The following is a 25,504-nucleotide window of genomic DNA, read 5'->3' as shown; positions in this document are numbered from 1 at the left end:
GAACCAGGTAGAAGATAAAATGGAACACGCTGTTGACTACAGCAACAAAAGAAGATAAAAGTACTCAGGAATGAGCCTAATGAAAACTGTATAAAACCTAAACGAGGAAAGTTTAAAAACACTTCTAAGAGCACAAAAGCAGACAGAAATCAACAGAAAGACACATGTTCTTAGAGAGAACAACTCAAGATCATGAAGATACTGACTCTACATTAATTTGTAAAATTAATGTGATCCAAATAAAAAAATATCAACAGGTTTTCTTTTTTTTTTTTTCTGGAACGAAACAACCTGGTTTTCAAGTCCAAATGTAAAAATAAACAAGCAAGAATAACTAGAGAGAATGTAAAAAAATGAAAGAGAGCAATGAGGTGATACTGCCTCATGAACAGACAGAAATCAAGGAGCAGAACGGAAAGTCCAGAAATGATCCAGCTACAGACGGAAATTTAGTATGTGAAAAAGACAATATAACTATCAGTGGTTACAGACAGACTTCAAAGATGTTGGCAAAACTAGAGAGCAGTTTAAAAGAGCAGAGGATCCATATCTCACACAATTCAGAGAAAAAGAGAACAAAGATTTAAATGCAAAAATGAAACCAGAAAGTATGAGATGGAAATACTGGCAAATTCCTTAACATCTTGAAGTGGTGAAAGCCTAAGTATGACTTAAAATGTAGAAGCAATAAAATAAAAGTCTGATACCAAAAAAAAAAAAAAAAAAAAAATCCAAAGCAAAACATCAAGATCCTATCAGGAAAAATATATTTGTAACTTATCACAGACAAGGGTTAAATAAGTTCCTTAATATGAGTTCCTATAAAGAAGAAATGATTAACAACCCGATAGAAAAATGGGCAGATGATAAAAGAGTTTAATGAAAAAACCTTCAAATGATGCATAAATATATAGAAAACTATTCAGCCTTTTAGTAAAAAAAATATAAATTAAAACTCACTAAGATAACATTTTCCACCTATCAGCAGACTGGCAAAAGTACAAGCGTGACAACACACTGTTGGGATGTTGTGGGGGAAGTGAGCACCTAGCACACCGTAATCTTACTTTACTGTGCAAGCAGAAGTGCAAGATTCTATTAAGTGAAACAAAACAAAACACCAAGGTGCAGATCAGGGCATATAAGGAAAAAACACTTCCAGATGTAGAAGAAAAGAGTAACAGGCGGTGGGGAACTAGGACAGGGTTGGGGCCAAGACTTCGTATATCATTTTGATTTCTAAACCATGTATTTATCCATTTCAAATTTAAAGGACTAAAGTTTTAATTCTGAGAGTGGCAGTATGGTGTCAGTGAAAATGACATTTGGTTTGGAATTAGAAGAACCAAATCTTCTACTGCCTTACCTTGGACAAGTTCAATAAGCTACATGGGCCTCAACTTCTTCATTTAGTAAACAGAGGTGGTTGGATTAAATGCTCTCAAAGAGGTTAAGAGGATAGGCTCTGAAGCCAGGATACCAGGATTCATATCTTGGTTCTAAAACTCAACAGCCATGAAAACTCAGGCAACTTACTTAACTTCTCTTCCTCATCCTTAAACAGGGGTAACAGTTAATACCTATCCCATGGATTATAAATGGGTTAATACATGTAAAGAACTTAGAGAACAGCGCATGGTACACAGTGAGTGCTCTACAAATGTTATAAACTATTACCATCATTTCTAACTCTGTGACTCTACAACTCTCTACCTACTAGCATATTAAAAGCAGAACTAATGCCCCCAATTTAAAATAGACGGCGGAAGTTTGAACTGGGAAAAGAAAAAAACGATACAATTGCTGGGATAATTTTTTTTTAAACATCAGTGAAATGCAGGCAAGTCCTTGCTTTGCTGCGTTAACAGAAATCCATGCATACTGTAAACGTGCATAGTGAGGACTTTGTAATAATGGTCTTTTGTGCAGACTATGTTATTCTGATGTTCATCAAACCATGGTTTATAACAGGGAAAAATGGGAGATAATTAAATGTGCAAATGGTTAACTAACTTAGGGTATATCTACTTAGTGAAATATATACTGTGCAACCATATAAAGTGATGTTGATTTAGTGTTTAATAACATGGAAAGTACTTGTAAGAAAAAATGCAGAATATAAAATAGAATCTAATGTATGATCACTGCTATGTAAATAAACAGTATAGGGGAAAAAAAAGCCTGAAATTTTACCAGTAGTTACCTTTGGGTAATAGAATGAGGGACATTATTCTCTTCTTACTTTCTATTTTTCGAAATTTTCCAAAATGAAAAGAAAAATAAACTATTAGAGAGTGCAAAAATGTTACAGCATTTGTCCAGTATACTATCATAAAATATTGATAATAATATAAATCCAACAAAATCCTGATCAAGCTGCTCTATCCCTCCAAACAAGTAAAATTAGAAATTGAGCTATCAAAGCTATCAAAACATTCTATTTCAGTGCTCTCTCATTTTCTGATGTATTCCTTACAATATAAACAGCTAGACCAGCTAAAAGAATGCCACACTTGGGAATTCCCTGGCGGTCCAGTGGTTAGGACTCCACGCTTCCACTGCAGGGGGGCGCCCAGGTTCGATCCCTGGTTGGGGAACTAAGATCTCACAAGCCATGCAGCGCAGCCAAAAAAAAAAGGCTAAAACTATTCATTTTGTTTATGTGTTACACAAACATATTTGTTTGCATGTTTGTTTACAGGTTTAAGTCAAGAAAAAGTACCTATCTCTTCTTAGCCCTCTAGAGTTTGTGAACTGCTGACAAAACCAAAGATTTTATAGGATGGAAGAGAACCACAGACAAAATAAACGATCCTGAATCACCTTTAACATAAGCTACTATCTTGCCCCAATTATATTTTCTAAATAAAAATCCCTCATACTCCTACTCTGTGGATTTCAAGTTTAGTATTTTTGCATTGTTCATTTAAAAAATATGAAAAGCTAACAGTTTAAACTTCCAGTGTTTAAGTATTAAAATGAGGTTCTAGAATATTATGATCAGATTCACTTTTTAGAGGTGGCCTCTGAGGACAGAGAATTAATAGGAAAGGGACATGATGGAACTTTTTGGGTTTCTGAACACTATGCTCTATATCTTGTTTTGGGTGGTGGTTACAGAAGTATATTCAACCATCAAAAATCATCAGATTGGGGCTTCCCTGGTGGCGCAGTGGTTGAGAGTCCGCCTGCCGATGCAGGGGACATGGGTTTGTGCCCCGGTCCTGGAATATCCCACATGCCGTGGAGCAGCTGGTCCCGTGAGCCATGGCCGCTGGGCCTGCGCGTCCGGAGCCTGTGCTCCGCAACAGGAGAGGCCACGACAGTGAGAGGCCCGCGTACCGCAAAAAAATAAATAAATAAAATAAATCATCAGATTGAACACTTAAGGTCTGTGCATTTTACTGTACATAAATTATACCTCCAAAAATTTCCCTTTTGAATGAATGACATGTATACTTATAAAGTACTTTACCTAATATAAAAAATTCTGCCAGCTAAAGCTGCCAAATATGTCTGTGTGTGAGTTATTAACATGTGTTAAATCATGCTCATACACAGATACAATTCCTAATAGGACCTCAGTTATTACTATCCACACTGCATAACTGAACACAAATTATGAACACAAATTCCAAGTATGGAATTAAGGTACATGCCATTTTTGCCAAATACTCCAGAAAACAAATCAAAACAAACACAAATCACACTCTCCCCCAACACACATCAGAGACTAATCCCCAGTGGTAGTGAAGCATATGGGTTACATCCAGAATAATTCAAGATATTTAAACTCTCTCAAATTACAAAATTATACTTACTATTGTATATTTTCAATAACCTAAGTAATATAAAAGTCATCACATTCTTTCATATACTGATTAAAGACAAAATTCTTAATCCTAAATTTTACTACCTTTGAAATGGTTTCATTGGAAATAAAGAAGCAAGCTTGGGTGAAAAATCACACCAAAAACCCAAAACCAAGGAATTCCAGAAAGTGCAAGCATCCCCAGAGGAAGCACAAGTATAGCTTCAGATTCTCATTCCCATAGTCCTTAATAACACCGCTACAATACCCCACGGAAAAACTGGAGAGCCACTATAGAGATCAACTTGCTGACACATACAAGTGTGAGTAGATATAACTTCATACAAGCAGTTAAAAAAAACAATCAGCAAAACCCAAGACAAAGAAAAAGGCTTGCTGTAGGAGGAAAATGCCTAAGCCCAAACAAGTAATACATACCCGTCGGTCGATCTTATCACCCTGCAAATTATACATTAAAAATTATTCATAAATATTACCGCTTTAGAAAAATGTAAATCTAGAAAAATCCCTCAAATACAGTCTCTAGAAACCCAAGCCAATAATTTGGGACAGGATAGTTCTAATCTTTTATTATATAACAATGTATATACATTTTAGAGGAGAATGGATAATTTTATAGCACTGTCATTACTTAGACTGGTAGCACACCACTATCTTGGGGATTTCTCATTATGCATTAATTGTAATTGCAATGTTAGAGTGAAGTATGGGGTGATGACTGTTGGGCAGTTAATTTCTGTTTGGCTCAAGAAACACTGTTACACACAGTACTATATATAAAATAGATAACTAATAAGGACCTACTGTGTAGCACAGGGAACTCTACTCAGTACTCTGTAATGACCTATATGGGAAAAGAATCTAATAAAGAATAGATATATGTATAACTGATTCACTTTGCTGTACATGTGAAACTAACACAACATTATAAATCAACTATACTCCAATAAAAAATTAAGAAAAAAAAAAGAAATGAATAGCTGTTTCCACACACGGCAACAAGAGAATGACAAGTATTAAATAAGTAAGGATATGAATGCTTTGGGGTACTTTTAAAAAAATCACTAAGAGACAAATGATAAAGATAAAATAGGCTTTCAATCAAAGTAAACCTATTCTAAGCAACAAAGGAAGTGTTCAACTCCCATTTCAGTACAGTTAATTTTCAAGGTTTCATTTATAACTTCATATGGATAGCACTAATGTTCTCTAAAAGCTCACTATAAAACAATTCAACCAGTGTGGCAAAATTAAGAATTAAGAAGGACTCCACATATCAGGGGGAAGGGATAGGATAATACCAGTGGACAGATCAATTTTAGGCTTATGTACATTTTTACTGTCCTTGAGTGACTCTGAATGTCTATGACTTTACAGTTTTGCTAAAGCATGAAACTGAATTGTTTAACAGCAAGGCTGGCACATGTGGACAAATCATCTAATAATAGTAAGGGACATTCCTAAATGCCTTAGCATCCACATTTCAATGAAGCTTAGCTGCTTTCATTAGGAGTCTAAAGGAATGTAAACATTTTAAGTTGTTTACCTACATCTTACTAGGTAAATTATATGTCTTGGCATTTTGAGGATTTGAGAGCTCACAAACATCAGGGGGTTTACTGTTTAACTATATAAGCATTGGAATGGTATTTTATCTTTGTTTTCTGAAAGGAAGATCAATTGCTCTGGGAAGAGAAAGAGCGAGGTACACAGCTATGAACCACTCAATTCTATTTCCTCTCATTAATGACCCGAATTCAGCTATTAAGCAGAAACAGAAAATGACATGCAAGAATTGTGTGGATGATATAAAAAGAAAACAAATCCAAAAAAACCACCTTTCTGTCCAGAACATGTGTTCCCATCATGATGCAGACCTTATTCACAATTTGGCAGAACCATTCTTATAAGAGTATTTATTGCTTTCTCTCCACAAAACCGTTTTTGGTGACAATGAGCTAATGAGCAGTCCCTGCCTCTCTCCTTTTTCATCTACATCTACTAAGGACATCCTTAAATCCTCACTGACATCAAAGTGAAACTTTCTCCCCCACCCCTCCCTTAGAGAAGTTTTGATGGCTACTTTACCTGTGAAAGGATGTTGGTGCACTGTTGCAATAAAGAAACTGGAGGGTTGCCAATACTTGTAGCAAGTTGAACCCTGAGCAATTGTTCTTTCTGGGTAGCATTTTCTTGCAAAGCATGGGCAAGGGCCACAGCAGCACACCAGTTTGAAAGTGAATCAGTAGAAAATAAACCTCCGCATAACAACTGACCAGCTGAGACTGAATTACCTGTTGCTACAAAGATGGCAGGCAGATAATAAGGTAAAAATTAATTATGTTGCTTTCCAAACACACAAAAGTAGTATGAAATGCTACTTAAAAATCTGTTAATTAGCAGTATTAAGTAACACTTTCAAAAGTCTGTTTTTTCAAAAACAAATGGAAAGATTACAAAAAAGTACTTTGGAAGAAAAGTTGCAGAACAAAGAAATATTAGAATACTTTAGGCATCAAACTGATGATGGTAATACTCCAGAAATTATTACCTTAATTAAAAACTACATTTCTAAAACAAATTCAAGGAAATGCAATATTTTAAGTATTCTATTACATTCTAATAGTCTACATTTAAATATCTACTACACATTTCTGATATATTTTACCATTAAAAGCTTAAAAGACAATTACTTACTTTAAAACTGAAATTAGAATTAAATTATTTACGGGACTTCCCTAGTGGCGCAGTGGACAGGACTCTGCGCTCCCAGCGCAAGGGGCCTGGGTTTGATCCCTGATCAGGGAACTAGATCCCACCTGCATGCTGCAACTAAGGAGCCCACTTGCCGCAACTAAGACCTGGTACAACCAAATACATATTAAAAAAAAAAAAGAAATTATTTACCATCAATAGTGGAAGGCAAAAGTGTTGACACAATTTCTCCTTGTCCTTTCTGATTTTTATATAAGAAACACTGGAAACAGTAGAGAACAGCACAGCGCAATACAAACGGCTGCCTTTCATTAACCATGGACATAAGAAGTACTACAATGGCTGGTCTGTTGCATTTAAAAAGAAAAGAACAAAAAGAAACATTGCAATCCAGGTACACAAATCAATAACTAGTCATTTTTATTGACTGAAAAACCATAGCCAGAACACAAGCAAGTAACTATTTTCATCTCCATTTCGCAGAAAAGATAACTGCAGCTGTGAGAAATGAAGTGATCTATTTGCTTAAGGCACATAGCCAGGAAGGATACCTGAGCCCAAATACATAAGTTCCAAAGACCACAAACTCTTAAAATACCAACATATTTATCTTGTCAGATAATTTGTTTCAAAACACATGACTGAACTTCTTAAAAGAATAAGATGTGTATATGAGATATCCTAAAATCCCAAAGTAAGTTTTCACTTCCTCTGTGGGATCTTAGTATTTCCCCTTTCCTACCTTGGTGGGTTTGAAGGTGCATTTACAGAAGCAAAGTAGTCTTGGTTTACTTGACAGCCTCGAATAACTTCTGATACAGTATTAATGGTCTGTAATGAATGGGGATGGGGGAGAGAATTTAGAGAAAGTCAGTCAAGGGAAAAACCCTGTTTTCAAAAGAAGAAAATGTTATATTCTTTGGCTTTTTGCTTTTAAACAGCAAAACTTAGACACGAAAAAAATCAGTGACAGCATTATAAACTTGTAACACTTTCTTGAGATAACATTTTAAAATATTAAGCATAGGCCTCTAACTAAAAATAACACTTGACCACACGCGTTTAAAATCTCAACTAAAATTAATATCTCCTTAGAGATAGAATCAATTTCTATGAAAAGAAAAGGATGCTTAAAAATAAAATCAGAGAAAAAATTTAAAACGTAGCAAATTAAAAATTCAATTTAAGGATGAAGTTGAAAAAAAACCTCAAGAAAACAGAATAAAAAGACAAACTAGATCCAGAAAGTCCAACAATCTATTAATAGAGTTGCAGAAACAGAAAAGAGGAAATGGTCAAGGAATACATAAAACATCCTCAGAACTGAAGTACTTAGTCTTGGCTTGAAAGGGCCCAAAAATTATTGGGCGTGGGGGTGGGGTGTGTGGTACAGCACATCACCAGTAAATTTCAGAAAACCATAAACAAAGAAAGATTCTAGAGAGAGAAAGCAGGTTACACAAAAAGGATGAAGATTCAAAATGGCTTTGGATTTCTTAACAGCAACACTGGAATAATGTTCTAAAAGTTGAGTGTTAATGATTTCCAATTCTGAATTCCATACCTAACCAAACATTAGAGTCATACTGCAGGTGGAGGAATGACATGAAAGAGCTAAAAACAAATTATCTTGCCATTTGCCCTCTCTCAGGAAGTTAAGTAAAATAAGATAATGAACCAAGAGGGTGGGAGAAAAAGACACAGAATCCAGATAACCAAGGAATCCCCAAGTTAAGAGAGAGGAAAAAGGATCGCTGGAGGATGGTGAATGAAAGTCCCAGAATAAGAGATGTGTGGCAGAAATAGAGAATAAGCAGCCCATATTGGAGCAGGAAGATGGAGGGCTTCCATAAGAAGGTCTGGAATGGGGAACAATGTGTTAAGCATATGATAGTGTTAATATGTATAGATATATAGAAAATCCGTAAAATGAAAAAAGAATACTATTATAACTCAGGAAAGAAAAAGAGTTATTAAAAAAAAAGATATAGGGCTCTATTTGGCTTAGCAGGAAACAGTATTGGAATCGTCATAAAACTATAAACCCTATTATTGATTTAAATACAAATTACTGGGGTGACAAGGAGGAAGTAAAGTGGGAAGGTTATATAGGGGGGAAGTGGGGCTTAGGGTAGGGAGGAGGGAGTCCAAAGACAGTTTTTGCTATAAAACTTTTACTATTATCTGTGCTTTTAATATGCATGTGTTAATTTGAGAAAAAAAATTAAATAAACTAAACCTTTCTTTTCTTCAAACTAACTTCTTTTTCTTAATAGGCAGGAAACGGAAAATGCCATATGTCAAGGAAAAAGAATTTATTATTCTATGAATAAGACTCAAATCTTACTTGACTAAGTCATACTCTTCTCAAAATTAAAAACATAAATCATACTGTACACTCCTGTTGAATACAATAAAATTAATGAGAAACCTTCTAAGCTTTAACATTATTTATATACTATTAAACTTGAGGAACGAATACACCTTTTGGAATTGATACTGTCATCATTATGCTAATATTTTATAGGGTCAATAAGGAATTTAACATACAAGAATGGTTAACAATTCTTATTTTTCATTCAGCTGATATCTAATTCTTCCTAGGCTTCCTGATTGCAGCTTGCACAGAGTAGCCTCTGCCTTTATTTGGTTTACCTCAGTCAGGATATCAGCAGGAACTCCAGTGGCCATTAGGATAGTGCAAAGCTGCTGCAGTAAGCCACACTGGAACATAGCTTTTTGGCAGCTACTGGTAGCACCGGGAGGGTTATTTGGAGAAACCAGTACACGAACAAGCTGCAAAAGAAAGAGAACACAAAATCTGTCTTTTAAAGATTTGAAAAGTCTTGAGACAAATTTGATCCATATGAACAGAAAACCTATGTGAAGGATTCCCTCAACTGCTCAGCCAGATCTAGGAGCTCTTTCCTTCATGCTCTCATGGTCACAGTTCTGTTACAGTACATACCACATTACGCTATCTCCTTAATTTTATCTCCTTCAGGTCATTGTGAACTCCCAGAGAGTAGAAATTGCCTCAGTCATTTTTTGTATCTCAAACAACAAGCACAGTATTTGTAACACAGTCCGTATAAAAAATGAATAATGAATAAGTAACAGGATGGTAGATTTCTTATGGAAGTAAGGATGAAAGACCTAATCATAAAGCAGGTCTGAAAATAGAATGGCCTGAGGTGTGATAAAATTCCCCCCAAACTGGAAATATTTAAAGAGAGGGTAAAATGAACAACTGGAGACATGGCCGAAGATTTGTGCATGAGGCAAAGCGTTAGCCTCATTGACTGTTAATGCTAATTAAATCCCTAACGTTCTATGATGCTATGATTAGTCTAACCTTGAACATGAAATTTCAGAGACATGAAAAATGTTATCTTAAACAACTGTTCAGCACAGTTACATCTTCAAAATAAATTTGTATATACCTTACATTTTAAAACTAGAGTTATATGTATATGTGTGTACAAAATCTTATATATATATAAAGATCAAATGGTATATTTATAATACTTTATTAATGACAAAGTGCTATACAAATGTTACCCTAAATGTACAGAAGTAATCAATGATATAACAGAGGAGACTAAAACAATTTTATTGCTATAGTTGGTGCATATGATAGATAACAACTTCACTAAGAAAGGGGACGTTTTTGTGGGGGGAGATAAAATATAAAAAATAAAATGGGTATGAAAAGTGCTATTTTTACTGCTGAAGGTTGGGGTGTCTGTGGCCATTTCTTAAAATAAGACAACAATGAAGTTTAGTGCATCAGCTTTCTTTTCCTTTCATGATTTCTCTGTAGCATGCAATGCTGTTTGATAGCATTTTACCCACACTTCTTTCAAAATTGGTGTCAATCCTCTCAAGCCCTGTCACTGCTTTATCAATTAAGTTTTTGTAATATCCTTTGTTGTCATTTCAACAATCCTCACAGCATATTCACCAAGAGTAGATTCCATTTCAAGAAACCACTTTCTCTCTCATCCATTAAGAAGCAACTCCTCATCCATTCAAGTTTTATCATAAATTGTAGCAGTTCAGTCCCATCTCCAGGCTTCACTTCTAATTTGAGTTCTCTTGCTGTTTCCACCACATCTGCAGTTACTTCTTCCACTTAGGTCTTGAATCCCTCAAGGTCCGCCATGACGGTTGGAATCAACTTCTTCCAAACTCCTGTTAATGTTGATATTTTGACCTCTTCCCATGAGTCACAAATGTTCTTCATTTTCCAGAAAGTTTTCAATTGCCTAGATCCATCAGAGGAATCACTATCAACGGCAGCTACAGCCTTACAAAATGTATTTCTTAGGGACCTCCCTGGTGGTCCAGTGGTTAAGACCCCACACTCCTAATGCAGGGGGCCCAGGTTCGATCCCTGGTCAGGGAACTACATCCCGCATGCTGCAACTAAGACCTGGTGCAGCCAAACAAACAAACAAATAAATAAATATTAAAAAACAAAGAAACCAAAATGTATTTCTTAAATAATGAGACTTGTAAGTCAAAATCACTCCTTGGTCTACGGGCTGCAGAGTGGACACTGTGTTAGCTGGCATGAAAACAACATTAATCTCCTTGTACACTTCCATCAGAGCTCTTGGGTGACCAAGTGCATTGTCAATGAGCAGTAATATTTTGAAAGGAATCTTTTTTTTCTGAGCAGTAGGTCTCAACCGTAGGTTGAAAATATTCAGTAAACCATGTTGTAAACAGATGTGCTGTCATCCAGGCTTTGTCGTTCCATTTAATAGAGCACAAGCAGAAAAGATTTGGCATATAATTCTTAAGAGCCATAGGATTTTGGGAATGGTAAATGAACAGTGGCTTTAAATTAAAGTCACCAGCTGCATTAACCCTTAACAAGAGAGTCAGCCTGTCCTTCGAAGCTTTGAAGCCAGGCATTGATTTCTGTCTGGCTTCTCTCTAGCTATGAAAGTCCTAGGTGGCATCTTCTTCCAGTAGAAAGCTGTTTCATCTACATTGAGAATTTGTTGTTTAGTGTAGCCACCATCATTAATTATCTTAGCTAAATCATCTGGATAACTTGCTGCAGCTTCTACATCAGCACTTGCTGCTTCACCTTGTACTTTTATGTTATGAAGATGGCTTCTTTCCTTAAACCTCATGAACCTCTGCTAGCTTCAAACTTTTCTTCTGCAGTTACCTCACCTCTCTCAACCATCACAGGATTGAAGAGAGTAAGGGCCTTGCTCCAGATTAGGCTCTGGCTTAAGGGAATGTTGTCATTGGTTAGATCATCTATCTAGGCCACTAAAACTTTCTCCATATCATCAATAAGGCTGTTTCACTTTCTTATCGTTCATGTGTTCATTGGGGTAGCACTTATAATTTCCTTCAATAACTCTTCCTCTGCATTCACAACTTGGTGCAAGAGGCCTAGCTTTTGGCCTATGAAGGCTTTCAACATGCCTTCCTCACTAAGCTTAATCATTTCCAGCTTTTGATTTAAAGTGAGAGACATGCGACCCTTCCTTTCACTTGAACACTTAGAGGCCACTGTAAAGTTATTAACTGGCCTAATTTCAACATTGTTATGTCTCAGGGAATAGGGAGACGGGGAACAGTCAGTCAGTGGAGCAGTCAAACACACACATTTATCAATTAAGTTCTCCATCTTACACGGGTGTGATTCGTGGTGCCCCAAAACAATTACAATAGTTACATCAAAGATACTGATCGCAGATCACCATAACAAATATAATAATAATGAAAAGGAGTCTCTCATAAGGTAATGAGCTTTCTGAGAGTCACTGGCAGTATCTATCCAAAAAATGGCATAGAACGGATTCCTGTAGGTAGAATTAGTCATAAAAATTATCATTCCAAGAAAAAATTTAAATGTTTTACAACTAAAAACTTTTTCAATAAGATGCTTCCCCCAAATTTAATTTGCAAAATTTGAATGAACTATCCTCAAGTGTATCAATTTCAATTTTTAGTGGCCTAGAATTCCATCATAATTATAACTGTGATGATGAATAATTCTAAATGGAAATATCTATCCAAAAAGAATTGTTTATCATCAATTGTAATGCATTTTCATTTGGTGCATAATAGAGAACTTGAAATACAAGCAACCCTAAATATAAGCAATAAAGCTATCAAGAAAGAGCCCTCTAATAGGTTGAAAAGCAGAAGATAACCTGTGGCCTGTGAAGCTATGACTACATCAACTACTCAGTCTTTGCGTGGAGAATATATTAAAGTGAATTAAACTCAGTTTCTTTATTTTGAAGTTTATGTTCTTCAAGATTAGTATCTAGTTTATTCACTTTCTAAAAGCAAAGAATACTTAAAGAAAGAACTAACTTACTATATAACCAGAATACTGTGTTTTTCTGTTTATATGCAGCACTCTATTCTAAATTTTTTAGGGGGCAAAATAGTACTTTTACTTTTTAAACAAGTGACACTTTCTTCAAAAATAATTATTTACATAGTACCTTAAGCTATAAAACATGAGTAAGCTGCTCAAGCAGTTTAAATTTTCACTCTGGCAGGAAATATATATATAATTTGTACATCATCAGATCCCTTCATTTTCTCTAATCATGTTTTGAAAATTACTTTTCTAGAGGAATTTCTTTTATTAAGAAAGCAGTGTTGAACAAAAATACCAAGCTTACCACTGGGACACTATTTCTAAAACATAAAAAACTAATAGCCTTGAAATGTGTAATACTGACAAGTAAAAATATAGACAATGAAGATGGGAGTATAAATAGAAAGATTCTGCCATGTTCTTCTGTAAAATATTTTCCTAACAGTTTTTAGGCATATTCTAAATAGGCTAACTATATAATTTATTATCTAAACTGGAACACTTTTGAACTGAAAGAGGACACTATTAGTAATTACAAAATGAATACTGGCCTGGTGAACTGGGGCATATGGTCACCCTAATTATCAATCAACGCTATGCAGGCAACTCCCAGAGCATGCAACAATATGTGGATTCTAATTACCAGTCTGATTAACCATCTAGTTTTGAGGAACACAACTTCAGAGATGCAGGCACAATTCAGAGACACTCGAAGACCCACAGGAATCACTAGAGAGTCAGTAAGGTGGGAGACCCGTATAAGCTTAAGGGTCTGGAGAAGGGGAATTCAATAAAGGGATAAGTAAGTAAAATACTCTCAAAACTTTGTCATTTTCTCTGATGTAGAATTCATTTGGGATCCTACTGTCTTCACTTTTACTGTCTATCACTACCAAGCTTTCACCATAAAGCTTAAATAAAATTACACGTGATTTGTCAATTTAACTTGTATTAGATTTAAAACTCAAGACTATTAATCTTTGTGGGCAGGGACATTACCATTCATTTCCAAGCATCCAGTGCCTGGCTCTCAGTAAATGTTTACTGAATGAATTTCTTTGAACTTAATATTCTGAGTATTAAAATTTATGATATTAGAACCTTAACTGAAGATAGTAGATTTTAAAAGTTCAACTCAGCAAGCTAATCTGTTATTTTCTAGTGCAAAACCTATCAGGAAACTGTATGTTTGGATTTGCTTTAAAATAATCCTGCAGGGCCAGAGAGGGGGATAAAAGATGAAACAAAATTGCCAGATGTTAATAATTATTGAAACTAACTGATGGGTGTGTGTGGGGGGATCTCCATCTCTTCGTATAACTGCAAATCTCCATATTAAAAGGGTTTGTTTTTTTTTTAAAAAGCCCATCTGAAACCAACTCAACATCCTGGATTTATCAAACACAAGCCATTTTCTTTTCTTTGAAAGGATCACTGTCAAAATTCTTATCATGTTTATGTCTAAGGACAGTATACCTGTAGCATTAGGTGAAGATTAGTCACTTTCTGTGCGGACCAGCCTGAATTTTCATCTCCAACTTCAAACCAAGGTTTCATACGCTGAATATATGAGCCTTCTTTAAAAAAATTTTGATTGGAATTGTTGTTTTTCAACAGGTTTTGAAGCAAAATCAGACAATCTTCCACTACTATGCCTGGGGAAAGAATGTAAAATGGAATGTTAAGGCTGATAAAACCTGAAGGAAAATTCAATCCTCAAACATTTCAAAAGAAAAATCTCAATGCTCAGCATCTCTTCAGTATGCACGGCAGCGAGCCTGCTCCTCCTCAGGTCCCCCAGTGATCTCCTGACTTCTATTTTCAACTATCCACTCACCTCAGTAACTCACATTTTTTCCTCAAATCCAGCTTACACATCATTTCTTCAGGAATAGATTAGCGAGATCCAGTGAGTAGGTTAGTATCACCAGCTATATGCTCTCACAGTAGCCCGCTCCTTTTATTATTATGTAGTATCTGTCTTCACTAGATTATAATTCATGAAGACAGGAATTTGTGAATGTCCTACTTACCTCTCTGTATCCTCAGCAGATATAGAGGCAAGATCCCACATGCCGCATGGTGCGGCCAAAATAAAAATAAATAAATAAAATAAACACCAATGGGAAAGATAAGCAGGAATTAGTCACATGAAGTGGGTGGGATGCAGAAAAGCATTCCAAGAAGAAAGTAAAATGGCTTTTAAAAAAAAAGGTCTACATTTCGGGACTTCCCTGGTGGTCCAGCGGTTAAGACTCCGCGCTCCCACCACAGGGGGCGCAGGTTTGATGAGATCCCGCATGCCATGTGGTGAGGCCAAAAAAAAAAAAAAAAAAAAGAGAGAGAGAGACAAGATATCAGATGTATACATGGTAGGTCACTACTAAATATTTGTTGAATGAATCAATTATATATTATTTAATCGCTAAGAAGCACTTGACATTGTTGTCTTTATGCCTCTTCCTAGAACTTCCTCTTCTTTTGGTTTCTAAAACACTGACGACTCCCTCCTTGTCTTCCTTACAGATATCTGGCCACTCGTCAGGCTTCCTAACCAATGAGCTCTGTTTCCTCTGCAAAGCATATGAAAAAAAGAGGCTGGATGCTCACAGCGAGTAGGTTCCTCTGTGTAGTACACGCACACTTTTGCTCCTACTAGTTAAGCTGCATGATTATAAGAATTAATTGCTTTTTAAAAAGGAACAGATTTTAGGGAATTCCCTGGCGGTCCAGTGGTTAGGGCTCTGCGTTTTCACTGCTGAGGGCCTGGGTTGGATCCCTGGTTGGGGAACTAAACTAAGATCCCACAAGCCGTGCGGCAGGGTCAAAAACAAAACAAAACAACAACAACAAAAACTCCAAAAAACAGACTTGATTCTTCAGAGCAGCTTCAGGTTTACGGAAAAACCGAGCAACAAATTAAGGGAATTCCCATATACTCTCTCCGTCTCAGTTTCCACTGCTATTACCACTTAGCATTAGTGTGGTACATTTGTTAGACTGATGAATGAATATTGATACATTATTAACTCATGGTCATAGTTTACATTAGGGTTCACTCTTTGTGTTGTAAATTATATATATTTCAACATATGTATAATTTCATGTACCTGTTACAGTATCATACAGAATAGTTTCAATGCTCTAAAAATCCTGTGTTCCACCTATTCATTCCTCTTTCTTCCTACTCCCGAATCCCTGGCAACCACTGGTCTTTTTACTGTCTCTATATGGTTTTGTCTTTTCTGAATGTCATCTACTTGGAATCATAAAGTATGTAGCCTCTCCAGACTGTCTTATTTCACTTAGCAATATGCATTTAGGTCTCCTCCAGGACTTTTCATGGCTTGAAAACTTTTTATTGTTGAATAATATTCCATTGTCTGAATGTACCACAGTTTGTTTATCCATTCACCTACTGGAGGACATCTTGGTTGCTTCCAAGTTTTGGCAATTATGAACAAAGCTGCCATAAATATTCATGTGCAGGATTTGTGTAGATATAAGTTTTCTACTCATTTGGGTAAATACCAAGGAGTGTGATTGCTGGACTGTATGTTAAGAGTATGTTAAACTTGGTAAGAAACCACCAAACGGTCTTCCAAAATGGTTGTATCCTTTTGCATTCCCATCAGCAATACATGAGAGTTCTACACCGTTGCTTACTTTTGGTGTTGTCAGTGTTCTGGATTTTTGCCTAATAGGTGTATAGTGATGTCTCATTGTTTTAGTTTGCATTTCCCTAATGACATATGATGTTGAGTGTCTTTTCATATGCTATATACCATCTATATATTTTCTTTGGTGATACGTCTGCTCAGATCTTTTGTTCATTTTTTAATTGGGTTGTTTCTTTACTTCTTATTGAACTTTAAGAGTTCTCTGTACATTCTGGATACAAGTCCTTTTTCAGATGTGTTTTGCAAATCTTTCCTTTCAGTCTATGGCTTATCTTTGCATTCTCTCAGCAGTGTCTTTTGCAGACTAAATTTTCAATTTAGTGAAGTCCCACTTGACCATTTTCGCTTTCATCTAAGAGTAAATTACTTTTACTCACTGAGGCTCAGGCCATCTGGCTGTACCATCTATTACCAGTCCTCACTGCAGTTCTGTAACAAATTCATGGTCACTACTCCTTGTTCACTGCAAACACCAGCACCTCACTCAGAGTCTTCTTTCTATCTCCATGTTCTGCTGTCACTCTTGATTTCAATTTCAATGACAACCCATCTAATATCTGGACCCTTCAGTTCCTTGGCCTCATCTTCAGAGATAATCCTTACTCTATTACTAAAACCTCCCACCTTTCCAGCTCAAGTATTCTCAATATATCTGTTCTGTGGCTTCCCTGCGACTTTCAACCCATCAGCAAGTCTCCTTTCTTCTTTTTAAAAACCTTCTGTCTTTACTTCCTTCCCTATCTAGCTTAGCACATACAGGTCTTCATTTCTTCCACTCTACGGATAATTTGCTGAGCTCTCTTGTCTCACTATCTTTTCATAGCACCCGCCTGGAAAGGCACTATCCTGTCAAAAACTGCCTGCCTGGCTTTTTTTCTATATCTGTACCTAGACAGCTGAGTACTGAGGGAGACAGGGGATCACATAATCAAGTAGCCTGCACTGCTATGAAATCATGGTGAACACCCTCAATGGGGCCTTTATCCTAGCCTGGAAATCTTCCTAATTACAATAGTCAACAAGCTCTCCTGTTCTCCAAAAGACTATTTTCAGTCTTCTCCATGATTCTCAACTGTGTCCTCCTCTTTCACTCTCAGCATATGCCTCTGCCTTCAACTCAACTCCCTGTTACCAAATGTGAAAAAGGACTTGCATCTTCACCTGCGCTATCCCCCGTTATGATGGAAGATGAGCTCCTTCTTCTCCTATCTTCAACAGCCAGTTCCTACCTCTCCTGTGGATTCTATTAACTTCCTCCTTTTTCAGGTATTATGTACCACTGACTGTTGTCTTTTCTCTCTCTCTCTCTCTCTCTCTCTCTCATATCTGTCCCCTCTCTGCTTGCTCACAGTTGTTGTAGTCTCTTCCATTTTAAAGAAAAAGCCCTTTTAGATTAAAGGAGAATAATCTGATAATTTCCATAGATGTAGAAAAAAAATAAAAACAGTTACTAAAATGCAAGACTCACTCATGATAAAAACTCTTAGCAAAAATCAAACTTAAAGGTGAAACGTCAACACTCTCATTACAGTCAGCAACTATTCAACACTGTACTAAAGATTCTAATCAGTGCAATGAGACAAAGAAAAGAAAAGTGGTATAAGAACTGAAAAGAAAGAAAAAAGATTACACTTATTTGTAGAAATTATCGTTATCTACACAGAAAGTCCAAGGAGAACTAATGGTTTAATAAGATGGTTGGATACAAGATCAATATACAAAAATCAAGTAGTAACCAATTTGAAAATGTAATAAAAAAAGATCCCATTCACATGTAACAAAAAGTATAAGATGCCTAGGAATGAATCTAATAAAAAAAATATACAACTCTTGTACTCAAAATTATAAAACATTACTGAAAGACATAAAAGAAGACCTGAATAGATTAAAAGATATACCTGGGTTCATGGATAGAAAAAGTCAATGATGATTCTCCTTAATCTTTAAACTCAGTATATTTCTGGGACTTCCCTGGTGGCGCAGTGGTTAAGAATCCTCCTGCCAATGCAGGGGACGCTGGTTTGAGCCCTGGTCCGGGAAGATCCCACATGCCGCAGAGCAATTAAGGCCGTGTGCCACAACTACTGAGCCTGTGCTCTAGAGCCCACGAGCCACAATTACTGAGCCGGCGTGCTATAAGTACTGAAGCCTGCGCGCCTAGAACCTGTGCTACGCAACAAGAGAAGCCATTGCAATGAGAAGCCTGCGCACCGCAACTAAGAGTAGCCCCTGCTCGCCACAACTAGAGAAAGCCTGTGCACAGCAACGAAGACCCAATGCAGCCAAAAATAAATAAATAAATAATAACTTTTAAAAAACCCCAAACAACTCAATATATTTCCAATCAAAATCCCAACTGGGATTTTCAGATAACTTGACTAGCAAATAAGTTTCATTCCTATGAAGAATAAAAGGGAAAGACGTGTAAGACAATTCTGAAGAGGGCCAAGATAGGAAATTTTTCCTATATTCTAATAGATAGGAGATTATTATGAAGCTTTTGTAATTAAAAGAGTGTGGTTTTAGTGTAGAACTAGATAAACTAATGGAACATAACAGAGAACTCAGAAACAGACCTTCACACGTATGGAAATTTGATCACAAATCTTATAACATCATTCAAATGTAAAATCCCTATTAATTAAATGTAAAAGACACATTTTAAAAGGCTTCTGTATAAGAAAGTGACGGAAACTCTCTTTATGACCTTGAGGTAGAGATAGATTTCTTAAACAAAACATAAAAGCATAAACTATAAAAAAAAACCCAACATGTTATTATGCTAAAATTTTAAACTTTAATAGAAACACTATAAACAAACTAATAGAAGATAACTGAAACATGTATAATTAACAAATGATTAGTATCCAGAATACATAAAGAACTCCCAGTAATCAACTGGAAAAGGAAAAACGATCTTATACAAAAACGGGCAAGAAGGTAATTCAGAGGGGTAAAAGATAAACAAAAATAGATGGTGACTACTCCCATGAAAATATGCTTAATCTCAATAAGACATTATCTCACACTCATCAAATTGGCAAGGAAGGACTGACAAGGATGTGAAGAAACAGGAACCTGAAAACACTGCTGATGGAGTACAGGTTGATAAAACCACTTAAGAGAGCCATTCGACAATATCTGGTAATGGTGAAAAAAGTACAACTCTATTTGTAGGTATATAGAGAAACTTAATACACAATACATAAAGACCATTCACTGTAACAGTTTATATTATCAAAAATATAAACAACCTAATTGTCAACTCAATCAGAAAATAACAGATCACAGTATATTCATAATACAGAATAATATATAGCACTTAAAATAAATGAACTAGAGTAACATGTATCAACATGGATAAATCTCAGAAACACAATGTTGAATAAAAAACAGCAAGTTGTGGGACTTCCCTGGCAGTCTAGTGGTAAAGACTTCGAGCTTCCACTGCAGGGGGTGCGGGTTCAATCCCTTGTTGGGGAACTAAGATCCCGCATGCCGTGTGGTGAAAAAAAAAAAAATTAATTGAAAAAAACCAAAACAGTAAGCTGTGAGATTATGTTCAGAAGGATACTTTATTTAAAAGAACTGGATGGTAGGCATACAAGTGTTTGTTATGCTATTTTCCATTGTTTTCTGTATGTCTGAAATATTTCATATCTCAATAAAAAATTTAAGAAAAGAAAAATAGTTCCTTGTCAACCTCCAGTTCTGTTCACCTGGCTCTCCCCTGACTTTACCAAATTCCTGATATGAGTTTTCTCTGCTATTCTATTTTCCCTCTTCTAACTTACTCCTCTGACACTACAATCTGGATTCTGAGGCAACCACTAAACACAAATGCTGTCCCCAAGGTCACCAATGATGTCCATGTTCTAAGTCCTACAGATACATTTCTGCCCTATCTTGATATCTCAGTGACTTCTTACAGTGCTACCAATTCCCCCAACCCTTCTAAGTGTGGTTCTCCTCTTGCCTCGCAGCCTGTTTCTTCTCAGTCTCTTTTACCAATACCTCTTCCTCTATGATCTCTTAACAATTTGTATTCCTTAGGGTTTGTCCTAGCACATCCCTTCTCACTCTTCACTTACTCTAAGTGACTCATCTAATCTTTCTTGTTTATATAATTTTGTTTTACCTATATTATAAAGACTCTCTTTATTTCCAGCCTGGCCCTGCCTTCCAGATTATTAAGCCAACTGTCAACTATACTACACTACTTGCTAACCCCAGTTCAGTGAATGGAAATAAACTCATTTTTCTCCTCTGACTCTAGTGCTAGGTTTTTTGATCAATTTCTCATTAAAAACAACAAAAATGCTGAATTAAAAAAAAAAGCCTAGGAGCAATGAAGAATTGATAGTACAGCAGGCTAAAACTGACAAGAAAATGGATATCTATACAGCTAGTTAAGTATAAAAGTACCTTTTGGCTGGCAGTACATTTCTCAATCTTGATAAATCTAAACTTTTCATTTTGACAGTGTCATGGGACAGAGGGAAAACAAACCAAAGCCAAGGGTATACACAAGGTAGGGAAGGAATCTAACAGAAAACTTTTCACCTAATAAAACGGGACCTCAAAAGGATATATGCTAAGGAAAAAAAAAAAAAAAAGGATATATCCTCAGGGTGCAAAAAATGAAAAGTTAACTAGTCCTCATAGGTTTTGTAGCTCGGGTTTGCATTGCCTGAGTAGTACAGGGAATATCAACCCTTCAATCTGGAATGAGGTGATCCCAGACAAACTGCACCCCCAGGGCTTGGCAGAAACAAGCACATTTTCTCTGAAAGAAATTACCTTCATCCTAGGATTCAAATTCCTATAAGTAATTCTGCTAAGTACGACATAAAACATAGTCAAAGAAAGCCATGTACACAGAAAATGATGTACCATGTTTAAGAACCAGCAGAGCAAAGTACTGACCCACGAAGACTTAAAATACTGTGATTATCAGACAGAGATTGTGAAGTAATTGCTTCTTATATTCAAAGAAATAAAAGATAAGTTGAAAATACATGCAGAGAAAACGAAGTTATAAAAAAATTACCTAGCAAATTTGCCAAAGAAACAAGCAGAACTTCTAGAAAAGAAAAATTTAAAACTCAATGGACACATTCAAAAGCTGATCAAATACAGGTGAAAAACAGGTCAGAAGAAATAATCCAGAAGAAAGCCTGAAAAGATAAAAAGACAGAAAATGCAGACAAGAAAGTAAGATGATAAAGTGAGAATCTAATCATATGACAGAGAACTGAATCTGAGTTCAGAAAGATAGGAAAAAATGTGATGGAGCAGTATTTGAGGAGATAGAGCTGAGATTTTCCAGAAATGATGTAAGATATCAATAGATTCTGGAAGTTTAACAAATATTAAGCAGGATAAATAAAAAGAAATCCATATTCAACACACCATAATGGAAGAAAGAAAGAATATAAAGTATCCATCCTCCCTCAAGGAAGCCTCTCGCAACATCTAACAAAACAACAAAGAAAATGTATGTCCTCATTTCTTCCTTCAGTTGCATTCCTGAAAAGTTAACAAGTCAGTGAGAACAAAAGGAATCTTTCCAAATCAATCTCTTCATACTATACCTCCATCACTGTTCCCCTCCTCGGTAATAATGTCCAGTAGTCTCTCAAAAGCATTTTCAAAAGCAACAATTTTCTGGATTGCTCCATTGCTTCTTGTTAGTGCCTGTAGTAGTAGGACGCCCTTATGGAGAAGCAAGAGAATGTTTAGTGGGATAAAACTTTCACAAGACATTTAAAAATTACTTTAAAAACCACTGAGTTTTAGAAGTGTCAGGAATTTCACAAGTCCAACTCCTTCACTTTATAAATAGGGCAAACAAGGAGAGAGAAGCTGAGCAATTTACCTCCCTAAGCTATATAAATCTCGAAAGACAGATCCTTGACTGGAACTCATGTCTACCAATTCCTAATTCAGTTCTCTTTTCACCGTACAATATAAATATACAACAATTCTTGCATATTCATCAATTCATCAATCATTCATTACCTGGCTTTCACTGTGGTCTAAGAGAGTTGAACATGATTATATTTGTCTCAGTAATGCCTCTGTACATGCTTCACAATAGTAAAAAAAAAAATGGTGAAATCAATAATATAAATCAATAAACATCACCACATTTTAGCGGGAAAGTTCAGATAGTCTTGTAATTATCTGGCCTGGAAATTTCCAAAACTTGATTCTAAGTTGATAGAAAAAAATAAAAATGAGAATTCATGCCTCATTAACACCATGTCTAGTATGAGACAATTCTCAGTAGTCTTTGCTTCTGATTTTTAGTTTTCTCAGCTCCTGTTGAGCTAGATTTAGGTTATATATTTTGCAACCTCTTTATTATTCAAGAAATATTCACTGTTAACCATTTCTGCTTATATCACTATCAAACAACAAGTATTTTATGAACCCACAGGAGCCCAACAATACCATAATGGTCAAAGAGACAGAAAATGTTTAATGAAAAAAACAGAGATCAGATAAGCTGTTGGCTGTCAGTACTGGGCAAATAAGTATTCATATAAGACAAAAAATACCCACAGCCTTACTGGGCTTTTCCTACTCATTTCCCTTACTGTCCAGTCTCAACATTAAGTTGAGAGAGAAAGCAAAAGTGGTTATTTTTACGTGTCATATTCTCCTACTTAATGTTAACTTGAGTTTAACTGCTAACAAAGGGAGGAATAAATACAGTGGAAAGAACACTAAGGTTATGAGTTCGATACAGTGGATTTTTTAAAGGTCTACTTACTAGCTGTGCAACTTGAAACAAACTGCATAAACTCTATGTAATTTATGTAATGTAAGTCTTAGTATACCCATGTGTAAAACAAGGATGGTATCTTTGTCAAAGAGTTTTTATGAGGACTAAAGGAGATAAAATAACTCCCATAGAACCTAAGTTCTCAATACATATCAGTTTCTTTTCCCTGACTATTAAGAGACATATTCCTCTAATCAAACACATCCACTAAAATGTTACTAGAAATGAAAGTATACTCGTTGGTCATTGAAAGTAAGTCGGCACCAATTCCTTACTTTAAAAACTGGTAATTAAAGGGATTTAGCTATTTATCCTCCCTTTCATCTATGAATTATATTTCAGGGTAATAAAATATACTGGTTGATGAAGTAAAGTTCTTCTTTGAGGAAGATTACAGCTGAATAAATGTGAAAGAATGACAGAATTATAGAAATCATCATTCTGAAACTCTTAACAAAATAACTGATTCAGGCAATGATCATTCATTAATGAATGATCAGATGTAATAGATGAAGGGATCCATGGAAGGATCTGGCTGTCACCACGTGAATCAAACCCACTGATCACTACAAGTGAGACAGCCAGATATTACATTTCCTGATGTGTTGCAAAATTAAGTACACTGCATCATCTAGGAAATATCAAAGCAAAGAGGTGAACCAGAACCTAATCAAGCCCTTTAGAAAGTTAACAGACATTAACAATCAAATGTAATGAGAGAGCCTTGTCTGGAAACTGATTTGAAGAAACCAACTGTAAAAGACATTTATGAGACAACTGGGAAACTTGAGTACAGAATAGTTATCTTATTTAATGAGAGCTAAGACAAAGTTGTTATCTCATTAAATGTGATGGCATTGTAGTTATGTAAGGAAATACACACACACACACACACACACACACACACACACACACATACACAACATGTATACTGAAGTATGTAATAGTGAAATTATACAGATTGTTTGATTCCTTTTAAATACTCTAGTCAAAAATAAAGGAGGGTGGTGAGGGGTAAGCAAGTATAATAAAATCTTGAAAATTAATGGGTTTAGGGGACGGGTTTGTCTGTATTCTCTCTACTTTCGTGTGTGTTTACATTTCTCATAATAAAAAACTAAAAATTAAAGAATGGAATTACAGTCTATCATTTAGAAGTGAGCTGGTGGTTACTTCTTAGAGTTTTCTCAACCTTTCTTGCTAATTTTTAAGCCCTAAGTAACATAAATAAATATGATAGTTCACTGTGTCTATGATAAATGACCAACTAATTCTCTAAATCCAGATCAAAATCAATGTTTCAAATATAAAACAAACTGAGGCTAAAAATCTTTACCAACAGGCTCCCAGAGAGGTTAGTCAATGTTAATAACTGTCATTGAATGCAATGAGAAATATTAAAAAGAAGGAAATGAAAAGAGAATTTTAAAAGAAGGATAAAGAAAGAAAAAGATACAAAGGAGCCAGCAGGGAGGAAGTAGTGTATTATTCTGGGCAGTAACAGAGGGCCACTAGTAACTGTCACAGGTGCCAGTTAGTTTCCTCTGGTTGCTGGAGTCAACTGTGGTGTATTATGCTGTGTTTTACTGCGTAATGTTCGATAGTAAGTCTCCACAAAGAATTTAAATGAATCTATGAAGCCAAAGGAAAGATGGTTGTAAAACTCCAAAATCTAAACATTACAGCAAAAATATAACTTAATCTCTAATCATAAAAGTAATGAAAGCCAACATAGAGAATCATTTTATCTGTCTCAAATAAAAACTGAGGAAAAAAGGTTAGGAAAAGAAAAAAAAGAGTAGAGAGTTAAAGGAAAGAGAAGAGCAGAACACCAAATTCAGGTTTAAGATACATACTAATATTTTAGTCAAGAAAAGACACTCAAAATTCCTAATAGATAGGTACACAATTCTTAAAAGAATATTAAAGAATAAAAACTGTCCTTCTCATGAGTTATACAACTATATCATTTCACCACTTATATTACTGCATTGACGTATGTACTACAAAATTTTAAATGCAAAGCTAAAAAAAACCTGTCTATGTGGATTAGAAGTTAAGAGCATTTTAGTTTTGTCTCTGCTTTGTCAGGAAACAGTTGTGAGGCTAAAAGCAATCCAAAT

General features: G+C 35.6%; 1 protein-coding gene and 1 non-coding gene across 4 annotated transcripts in view; one reads left to right on the top strand and one right to left on the bottom strand.

Annotated features, from left to right (window-relative positions):
* USO1 (USO1 vesicle transport factor) overlaps nucleotides 1-25,504 on the bottom strand; it is a 91,097-nt gene that overhangs the window by 16,103 nt on the left and 49,490 nt on the right. For 2 of the 3 annotated variants that reach the window (XM_028491919.2, XM_055086030.1), the window contains exons 8-14: nucleotides 22,186-22,306; nucleotides 14,388-14,566; nucleotides 9,203-9,343; nucleotides 7,290-7,378; nucleotides 6,740-6,894; nucleotides 5,921-6,132; nucleotides 4,250-4,270 (exon numbers count right to left, since the gene is read on the bottom strand). In XM_028491919.2, the coding sequence (XP_028347720.1) occupies nucleotides 4,250-4,270; nucleotides 5,921-6,132; nucleotides 6,740-6,894; nucleotides 7,290-7,378; nucleotides 9,203-9,343; nucleotides 14,388-14,566; nucleotides 22,186-22,306 (918 nt within the window). The remainder of the gene's footprint in view (nucleotides 1-4,249; nucleotides 4,271-5,920; nucleotides 6,133-6,739; nucleotides 6,895-7,289; nucleotides 7,379-9,202; nucleotides 9,344-14,387; nucleotides 14,567-22,185; nucleotides 22,307-25,504) is intronic. The other variant, XM_007113647.4, reaches the window with a different exon arrangement.
* On the top strand, nucleotides 10,883-10,955 carry TRNAR-CCU (transfer RNA arginine (anticodon CCU)). Its single transcript has one exon. It is a non-coding gene; the product is annotated as a tRNA-Arg (tRNA).

The sequence above is a fragment of the Physeter macrocephalus genome, chromosome 7 (genome assembly GCF_002837175.3).
Source record: "Physeter macrocephalus isolate SW-GA chromosome 7, ASM283717v5, whole genome shotgun sequence".
Taxonomy (NCBI): Eukaryota; Metazoa; Chordata; class Mammalia; order Artiodactyla; family Physeteridae; genus Physeter; species Physeter macrocephalus.
Note: the sequence above shows the minus strand (reverse complement) of the source record. Positions and strands in the feature narration are given on the sequence as shown.